The sequence below is a fragment of the Buceros rhinoceros genome, unplaced genomic scaffold (genome assembly GCF_000710305.1).
Source record: "Buceros rhinoceros silvestris isolate BGI_N320 unplaced genomic scaffold, ASM71030v1 scaffold13657, whole genome shotgun sequence".
Lineage (NCBI taxonomy): Eukaryota > Metazoa > Chordata > Aves > Bucerotiformes > Bucerotidae > Buceros > Buceros rhinoceros.
This window is the reverse complement of record NW_010424099.1, coordinates 40,384-50,770: the sequence shown is the minus strand read 5'-3', so window position 1 is coordinate 50,770 and position 10,387 is coordinate 40,384. Positions and strand designations below refer to the sequence as shown.

Sequence of the window (10,387 nt, the reverse complement as noted above, 5' to 3'; positions counted from 1 at the left end):
GGTGTCTTCCCCCCGGCGAGGACCCGGAGCTGCTCGCGTCAGCAGACCGTCAGGGCGGTTCTGACGCCTGACCCCGCGCGTTGCCAGCCAGGAGCAGCGATCAATCACGGTGCTGGAGTCGGGGTAGCTGCGGGGGGCCCTCCTCCCCGCGGCGAGGACCCGGAGCTGCTCGCGTCAGCAGACCGTCAGGGCGGTTCTGACGCCTGACCCCGCGCGTTGCCAGCCAGGAGCAGCGATCAATCACGGTGCTGGAGTCGGGGTAGCTGCGGGGTGCCTTCCTCCCAGAGCTGCTCCTCCTCCTCGAGTTAATCACATGTGTCCCAATGCTTGTCACTGCAGAAGTTTCCAGAAGGCTCCTGGCAGAGTCATTTACTAGAGTGACATCTGGACCGTCACCTTCTCCAGCAGCCGCTGCTCTGGCTTTCAACCCTGTTTTTGACGGAAATACTGTAAAATCGAAGGGGAGGAGGTCAGAGCCGCAGCAGCTCCCTCCTGATGGTCTGAAGTCACATGGGCATATGCTGCTCTGGAAAACCCTGTCACTGACATCAAAGGGCATCCACCTACCTGGTGTGGGCCATCTCCACCCCACCGAAGGGCTGCTGAGAGATGAGAAAGGTGCTGAGCCCTTCACCCAGGGTCACGGCTCACTCTCACCTCCTGTCTCACTCTGTTTGCAAAAAGCAGCTTTATTTCTGTCACATCTGATAGAATACCCGATGCCTGGAAAAGGCAACGGTCACACCCATCTCCAAGGAGGACCAGGAGGAGGATCTGAAAAGCTACAGGGCAGTCAGCCCCACCTCCAGGCTGGGAGAGATGGGGACCAAACCTCCCCTAAGCCCTTCCGTGCCATGGGACAAAGAGGGAAGAGAGAGCTGGGAACAGTCAGGAGGGATCCCCACGGGCCTGAGCCACCCGACTGCCTGCTGCAATGAGGACAAAGGAGGGACGTGGATGTTGCACACCGTGACCTTGCCAAGGCCTCTGACACTGCTGCCATGCCCACATCAGTGGGTTACGGGCTGGAAAAGTGGCAGTTCTGGTACTGGAAATACAGACTGACAAGCTGGAGCAGGGGCCATGAGGAGGGTCGTGGCATTTGGAGTACGTGACGTGCAAGGAGAAGCTTGGAGACCAGGAGACTCCTCCCAGAGGTGCACGCTGACACGCCAATAGGCAACAGGCCTATGCTGAAGCCATGGGCTTCAATAAAACTCCCATCAGATCTTAGGAAAAACTTTTTCAACATACGGGTGGTCAAATATGGGAACAGGGACCTGGGCACTGTGGACTCTCCACCCACACCCATTGAGTATCTCCACCTTGGAGATATTTGATTCGTCGTGATCTAACTGGAAGGGTTTTGAGTGGGGTTGGGCTAGATTGCTCAGAGGACCCTTCTAACCTCAGTTGCACGTCACAGGAGAAATCAAGTTTTAATCCCAATTGCTACCAATAGGAGGGTGATGGCTCTCAACCCGCGGGGGCTCCTACCATGGGAGGATCAAATGGTGTTGCTTGGCAGGGACAGAAAGCCAGGCCCAGCACAAACAAATACACACAGAGAAAGAATTAATTCGTGTTGCAGAACGACCCCCACAATTTCAGTGTTGAACCATCAGAAGCCCGCTGAGAGCATCATGGAAATGACAGATGTTTTGCCCACCAGGCAAGAGAGTCCCCAGATTCAGAGCTTTCAGTTCACCTCTGGTTCAGTCCTCTACCGCAATCCATCAGAGCCCCGACGGAGACACGGCAGCTAACGAGACACGTGAAAGGTCCCCAGCCTCACCTGGGGCAACAGGCAGGGCTGCCCTCCCCAGAGGAGATGTCCGATTTGCAGTGGGCATAAGCAAGTCCTTCGCAGTTGGTGGCTTTGGTTTGTAGCTTACGGCTGTCATCTTGAGCTTTCCTTTCAGGATGAGTCTTGTCTCCTCTCTCCTCCCAGCAGCTGGTTGGGGTGAGGGCCTCCTGGGGCATCAGTCCAGCCTTTTCACCATGTAAGGCCCTTCCAGCTCGTAGCCGATCTTCCTGTAGTAGTTCCTTGTGCCAACACCTGTGAGAAGAACAACACAAAAGGTTTAGTTCAGCGTGGAGAAGCCAGGCCAGGCAGGAAGGTCACCCCCACAAAGGGATGGTGCTGAAAGGAGCTCAGTCTCTCCAAACAGTCGGTGCTGGGCCTCTCTGGCTGCCATGCTGGAGCGGGGGGGTTCGCTCGTTGGCATCTGGGCTGATTATGGAGTTTGCAAGAGGCAAAACACAGGAACATGGTTCTATCTGCCCTGAATGACACTCCTCATCCTTTGTCTGAGAAAGGCTGTGTTCTGCGAGGGAGAGGAATCAACATGGGAACAACGGTAAAACATGAGTCAAGAGTTCAGAGCACCTCAGGTATAACAAACTCCAACAACAGGCTCTTGAGAGGAGGCAGCCCAGCTGCAGGCAGCATTACCAGGAACTGGAGGGCTCTAAAACCAGACAAACTCTGTCCAATCACCCCTGGAGACGACCTCAGCTCCACTTCACGTAAGACAAGTGGGCTCGGCAGTCGCAATCCAATTTCCTTGTTGAAAAGGACAGTTCCGAACGCCTCAGTTCTCAAACAGCCCCTTCCCTTGCCTGCCTCTCTTTAATGAGACCCCGCAGCGCCCGCGCTCAGGGTGAGCCCAGCCCCACGGCAGGACAGGTCCACCACAGCAGCCTCTTCCCCCTCACCTCACCTTACCCACTCACAGAGTCACCAGGGGAGGGAGGAGGAATTCAGCATCCTGGCATGGCTGACAGGGCAGCCAGGGGGTAGGGACTGGACAGGTAGGACACAGCCCCTCTCTCCTCATCCCTCCAGCCAGTTCTTGGAAACTTCAGTGTTTGCAAATGGTTCTCTAGGAATCAGCTGCATCTCCCATGCAGGGAGTGACCCGGTGCAGCTGGAAACCCCTCCTGCCCATGCACTGCTGCGGCGATTTGACCCTGAATTCACTGAACGCACATCACAACAGCTACCAAATGGTTTACGCACCACAGCTCCAGACAAACCCCCGGCCAACATCCCAGAGAAGCCTTGTCTTAATTTAAGGTACGGAAAAGGCACCTGAAACCCAGACCTGAGATGTCCTTGGGCCCCTCATTCCAGCTGAAGCTGGGAAGAGCTTGAAAAACCACAAAGAAGCCCAGACTGGAGAGTACCTGAGCAAATGCAGTTCCAAGAAGAGGCCAGGCCCCTGTGACATCGCAGCACAGCATTGTCCTCAACTAAAAACACCTGGAAGGGACCCAAATCCACTCAGCTTCAGAGTGAACCTGAGGCCACGGAAAACCCCAAGCCCATCACAGACACGTCCGTTCTCCTTTCCTGATCTCTGCCCGGGAGGGACAGGATCTCTGACCTGCATTAACCCACCACCGTTATCAGTATCTTGCCTAAAAATAAGTCCTCTGGGTTCGTTGGCAGAGATGTTGGGGTATGACATACAGGTTTTTGGCAGAGCTGCTCCACCCGTGACCCAGAACAACGTGGTTAGAAGGACTAGCACAATCTACAGCTGGAGAACCACCCTCTCAGAGGTAAAGGACAACTGACTAATTCAGCTGATGGTTTTAGAAACACCTTGATCAGAGTTACTTAACCTCTCCCTTTTTTTTTTTTTTTTTAATTATTATTCTAAAGGTCTTGGGAAATGTGTGGATTTTGAAGAAGGCAGTTTAGGTTGCACCAGAGCACCATGCGCTGCCTCCATTACTCTCAGTGCTATGAAGTGGCTCTAGTTGAGCGCCAAGTCTTCCTCGTTTGAGGGCAATGGGTTCATGCCATTAACAAGAACGATGATGCAGTTGGCTGGCCCTGTGCCCCAGGCGTCCCACGCTGTGCCCTCGTGAAGCATCTCGGTCGTCATCTCAGGCCCCTGCTCATAGCAGTAACTTCTTACACAAAATGACTGTCCTTCCACAGGAAAGTCTTCCCTGGAGAGGAGGTAGGAGATGCCCCACGCTGAGAGCCGACACGTGAAGACACGGCGTGGATTCCCTGCAGGGGATGTCTTGCTCCACCTAGGAACGATTCCAAGGCAAGAGGCTTTTCAGGAGAGTGTGTTTGAGCTGCACCAGGAATGAAGCCGGTGGTTTAGATTCCTCTGAAACGAACTGTGCCAAAATCCACGAAAACCCCCTGTGAAAATGACTGGTGCACAAGGGAGGATGAGGATGGGATTCCCTTCAGCTGCTCTGAACCCAAAGGCTCACAAACCCAGCCTACAATATGCACCAGGATGCCATTTAGTATGAAGGTATCTCCTTGTAGTCGAAGTTACCAGGGAAATCACAACCAGCCCAGAGGACGGGTGTTCTGAGATCAGGAAGAGAAACGAGGTATTAAGGCACGGAATTAAAAGCAGCCAGAAACCATCCACAGCCTTCCTCACTCCCGAGAGAAGTGCAACACAGTAGGCAAATGGAGCAGAAGATCTGCGGGACGTGGATAAACACCTCGGAGAAGGAATCCATCTTCACAGACGTTGTGAAACTGCCACAACTTTGTATGAAAGCAAATCCCAAGAGCCAAATTTGCGGGATTATGCTGGTGGCTTCTGATCACAAGGCGAGTACCAACACGCAGTTCCACAGAGCTGGGGGGGTTTGTTCAGGCAGCACCCTTCCCACTGCCCCACCTGTGCTTTCCAGTGAAAAAACCCACCATCTAAGAAATACCACAGAAGAACTGTCATCACCCAGGAGTGGAAGGGCAAGCCCAAAAGCTGGCCCAAGAAGCCTTTTGTCTTTCCAAGCCAGAACTGGCTGCATTTCTCATTGTGGGTCTTTAAAACAGGGGTTTAAATTTTAAATATTTCCTATCAAACTGCGCAGGAGAGCTTAGCTTGAGCTTGGCAGATTTCAACCAACCCCTTCCAGATTCACTGCCAGTGAGTTGGTTGAAGGGCAGGAGCTCCGACCATGCCTGCCTGGACAGAAACCTGTGGCCAGGGGCCAGCTGAGGCTGGCATCCCTCCCTGCAATCTTCAAATGACACATCCTCTGGCAACGGCTGCTGGTTAATTTAATTGTTTTTTGTTCCTTTCTGTTGGAAGCATCTGAATAATGGTGAAGCCTGCTGATACAACCCCAAACCTGGCTTTTCACTGTAACATTCAAACCTCAAAATTCATTTCAGAATAAAAAAAAAAAGTCTGCTTTGTAGCAGAGGACAGAGAAAAGTGACGACAGCGAAAAGTGACGACAGCATCGGGATTAAACACGCTTCTGGCCCAAACGGACGAGCAGTCGGCACGGGACTGCTACCAGAGGACGGCAGAAATCAAGATTTCATCACCCATGTGCAGCAACCCCTGCCTGTGACCCTTTCTGTGCAGAGCCCATAAATACTCCCCTCTGACTCAGCCCTGCCACACAGAAATATTGCCGTGCAGTTTCCGAGGCTGAGTATCCTCAAAGATTCCTTCACCACGGCTCACTGGTCACAGAACTAAGTGAAAATGAGATTGTTTTCAGGATCATTAAAGAGCTACTAATAGTTCATAAAATTTCCATAGCAGAGACTTACTGAGGCACACGAGAGACTTTTATCTCTACAGAAGCCTCTGCATCTCTTGGCAGCCACCAGAATCTCTTCTGAAGATGCAGTCAAGGCATATCGTGTCTCGCAGCTTCCTTCCCCCTCAAATCACTTCTCAGAAGTGGCAGCGGGGCCCTGTGTGGAAGGCAGCGAACCTCAGGCAGCTGAGCTTTCCGGTTCTCCTCAATCCCCAAACATGCCAGCTGCGATTCTGGTGATAGCGAAGCCTCTTCTGTTTTTTTCTGGGGAGTAACTACCTGGCTTGGCACTTTGCCTGAGGAAGGGAGAGCCCTGGATCCCTGTGTGGACACCTCGACCATCAGTAGGACCTCTGGAAAGCAGGATTGTCCTTGATGGGCTCTGAGAAAAGGATTAGCGGTTCATGAAGGCACAGGACCCGAAAAGGCGATGCTACGTTCGCCAAAGCGCTATGGATTTCACCCAGAAGAAGCAGCGAGCCTCAAGCCAGCCGCGGGGACTTGGGATGGCCACGGCTGCTTCTCTTGGTATCAGAAAGGATGTTCCCCTCATGACTGCCTGCGTTACTGCCGGCACAGCGCTGCTCTATGAGGGGAACGCTCTGCCATGGCTGGAAGGTCACTTTTGGGGTTTTGAAAAGGCAAGAGAAAGAAGCAACAAATGCTGTAGCCACCTACAGCACTTCCACAGAGATTGATTAAACACAGTGACGGCACAGAGCCGGGCAGGAGGCTGGGAAGCCTCTGCTGCCATGGGACAGGCCATAAACATCTGTGTTTTCAACACGGCTAGAAAAGCAAAGGAAGAAAACAAGAGCTCTGAGAGAAACTCCTCGGCCTCCAAGCGTGTCTCCCATGATCAGACTGAGGCTGCCAAGGCATGGGGAGGATTCACAGGGAGTCATTCAGAGACCACAAAAGTCCCATTTTAGAGCCTGTCAAGACTTGGGCTCGGGTGACTTGGAGCCTGATGTCAGTGGTGAGCAAGCAACACAACCTTCTTTTTACCAAGGGCCTTGATAGACACTCAGGCTACGAAAAGAAAAGTTTAAGGACCTCCACCGAGTCTAAGAAGACACTTTGCCAGCTGTCAGACAAATCCCTTGCTGTGAAATCCACTGCAATCTAAAACCTAGACTCCATGCAGGGCTTCAAGGCAAAGCTGACCCTTACTGGCACGTGGCAGCATCCAGAGCTTGCTTTGGAGCAGGCCCTTGCTCTTCAAGTTGGCAGGACCTGTTTACATGAGGAAGGGTCAAAACTAGGCTTTCAAATCCATGAGCGGTAGGAAAATAAGGATGAGAGAACGTTTTCTTGTCTATTGTGTACCGGACGCAGACCAAAACCCCACCCTCCACATCCCCAACCTGAAGCACAAGTTAAGAACGCCCAGCAGATCCATCCACGACCTCTGATGAGTTTGCTTTGGCACTTACACTTCTCTCAGCGCTGGATTTTATCTTCAGGGAAAACGCAAGGCTGTTTCATGTGAACCAACCAACCGCAGAGAACGACAAAGGATTTGAGATAACCTTATCAGCATGGAGGAAACAGTAAAACCCAACATTCTAACCACCACTGAGAAAGGCTGGGTGTGTCGGAGCAACCAGAAAATAGTTGTTAACCGAAGAAGCCAAGGAACAATCCCTACCTCTGTCCCTGCAGCAGAGATTTTATTCACTCTTTTTAACAATTAGATAATTGGCAACTCATTTCCTGAAAGTTCCTAAAGATACCGGGAGACAAAAATCCTCTGAAAATGAGAAGTCAGGGCTTTTGGGAGCGTCACCCAGTCTCTTACAAATATGACGCTTTCCATTTTCAAATGTGCGTCGAGAGAAAACACAGACGCATTCGTTTTCCTTTTAAAACAGCAGATTCTGCTGAGAATTACTGAGAACTGCTAAAACTCTGGCAGCCATCAGAAAACATAATCCAGGCAATGCGAACGGCAAACATGAATTTCTTTTTTTTTGGTCTTAAAGATAATTGCAAATCTTTTTATTTCAATTTAAAAAGGGAGCACTTTGGGGTTTGTTGCACCCGTGAGCGCATTGCAGCGCCAGCGACTGAAGGGTTCTCCCCGCAGAGCGACTCTCCCCACATGCTTCAAGAGTCTGCGGCGGGACTAAACCCAGAGAGACCAGGATTCCATGACCTCCTGCTGCTGCAGCGACCACAAAGAGCTGATTAGCGTCACAGGTAGAGTCGTGATTTAGACATATCTTTCTGTGCTGACACGACTGTTAATACCACTGCGTGTGAAGCATTTCATAATCCTTTCTCTAGCGAGGGGTAAATCATTAGCAGAATCCGACCCACCACGGCAACTGTGCCTGGCCTGTATCTAGTCTGTGTGTTGCTGTTTGTTGGGCTTGGAAGAGAAATCAGCACCTGAAAGCCTCGGGTTTTTTCTGTCAAATGCAATTTTGTGCTTACTCCCTGCCCCGATTACTTTCCAGAGGTTTTAAATCACTCTTTTCACCACCCCTTTACTTAGTAGGGAGGTCTATCATCACCGCGTCCCAGCAGAAGAGCCAAATCTTGGTGAGTTCTCCAAAATCACAAAGCGAGTCTGCAATAAAACTGGTGTTTTGAAGCCTGCGTCTCCTTTCATCAGCTCAACAGCTCACTTCCCCACCACAAAACAGTGATGGCCTTTTGGGTTCCAGATTGGATTATTGGATTTTTTTTCGTGACCCACAAGCAGAAAGCTCTGAATAGTCCCAGGATCCTCCCCCAGTCTCCCAGGCATATCCAGCCCCTGCTCCATTTAAATCCACTCCGGATTGGATGCAAATGCAGAAAGAAGACGTTCCTTTCTCATAGGGCTGATCCTTCCTCCAACTCACAGCTGGCTCTTCGGGCTTGATAAATAAAGATGACGGATGAAACCACACTGTGAGACAGCACAGGAAACCACGCAGCACAGAAGACCTTTACTCCCCCCTTTGCAACTCACTCTTCATGCAGTACAGATTTAATTCAGTTTAATTGAGTTTAAATCTAGCGCAGATTGGCATGGTCTAGGTCCAGGCTGAAGAAGCCTTTTTCCTCCTCGTTTGCATCTCCCACGTGAAAGGCAGCGTCCCCTCCTTTACCTCCAGTCCTTCCCCATGGAGATCTCTAACCTAGCAAACAAGGTCCAGCTCCCCTCCATCCCTGGCTGCAGAAGGAGCCTCGGCAACGACCTCAGAGGAACCACCTCAACTTTAAGGGTTAACACGAGCTGCTTAACCTTTAAATGGGCAAGTTTCTGGAGTGGCCCTGCAGCGTGGGAGCCTGGCGTGCCTGGGTGCTTTGCGGGTACAGACGCATCAGCCCCGCTCTGGAAAGGTATTTCGTTTGTAAGAATTATAATTTAGTGAACTACTAGTGGGGTTCTACTGAAACAAAGCAGATACACCACGTTTCCTCCCGCCCGTCACGCTGCAGGGTTGGTGGTGGGTGAAGGCACGGAGCTAACAAGGAAAACCAGAGTAAAAGCTTTATTGTATTAACAGATGGAATGTTTGGGGTGGGTCTGCTTTGTTCTTAAGGCCAAATCTCAAAACCAAGACTGTCGCCTCTCTCTCTCTCTAGATATATATATTTTAAATAAAAACAATTAAATGAGTGGTAGAATTAAAGAACTGAATTCACAGCATTCAGCTTTTGGGGTGCTTCTCAGCACACAAGAGATGCCTGGGCTAGAACTGCTTTTCAAATGGCAAGTCTGCAGGTAAGACCCATTCTAGATCTTCCAGATGGTGAGATTACATCTCATTGATCTCTTTATTATAGAAGCAATATTTCACTAATGACTACAGGGGCCTGCCCAAACCCAGCTGCACCGAAAGCATCCACTGTCAGGAGAGAGAAGGCCACCACACCAACACCGCCTTTAACTGTGACAGACAAAGCCGGAGCTGATAGATCTTCTGACTCTAAACCAAGCAAAATTAAATATTTAAAAGCTAATCTCGTAACTTCTCTTACACTTTAACGAAGTGCTGCCACCGGGCATTGAGAGAGACAGGGCAGTGAAACGTGTCTGCTTCTCAATCCCCAATTTGTCAAGTTAAATGTTTGTGAGATTTTAGATCTACAGGCTCGGAATTTCAGCGATGGCTGCTGAAACCCTCAGCCCAGCTGGGAAGGTATTACTGAGAGACTGGGGAGTTAGATGACTCACCCAGCACGGGAGGCAGGCAGCATCGATTTTCTTTCCTATGGGCTACGAGATCTTCAAACGCCACTGAAGGAAAACCCAGCAATTTTCAGAGAGAGCCGACCAGTCATTAAACCAGCAGTGTCCCCATGCTGGTTTGGGTGGGAAGGGACCTTCCAAGCTCACCCAGTCCAACCCCCTGCAGGGAGCAGGGACATCTGCAACTAGAGCAGGTTGAGCAGAGCCCCAAGGGACAACCTGACCTCCAGTGCTGCCAGGGATGGGGCTTCTCCCACCTCTTGGGGAAACCTGGGCCAGGGTCTCACCACCCTCAGTGTGAAAATGCAGCATACGTCTTCAGCAATTTGTTTCAATACCTGTCCGGTTGGGGTCAGAAACCAGCCTTTTCTTCTGAACTTCCCCTTTTACTCATCAGAACAATAAAGAGACCATTAGTGTTATAAATACTGTCTCTGTCTTCAGTCTGCACTGAAGAACAACTTCAAATGTTCCTGCAGATCTACAGTTTGAGAGTGCAGATTGTCAATGACTTCTGGTGAGTAAAACTAGTGTGAGAGAAGAGGCGAAAGGTCCCAAATACCTACCAGGAATCCCTGCAATGTGTTCCTGTAAATAACAGGCACACTCAGCAGTTCAACTGGCCCCACCTGAAGGTTAGTCCTGTACATA

The 10,387-nt window shown here is 50.8% G+C and overlaps 1 protein-coding gene across 1 annotated transcript in view; it reads right to left on the bottom strand.

Moving 5' to 3' along the window:
• Positions 1 to 1,982: 1,982 nt before the first annotated feature.
• Positions 1,983 to 10,387, bottom strand: part of LOC104497421 (elongator complex protein 3) — a gene marked incomplete at its 5' end in the record, with an annotated part of 35,505 nt that continues 27,100 nt past the window's right edge. The window contains one exon of the mRNA XM_010140670.1: positions 1,983 to 2,059. Within this exon, the coding sequence (XP_010138972.1) occupies positions 1,983 to 2,059 (77 nt within the window). The remainder of the gene's footprint in view (positions 2,060 to 10,387) is intronic.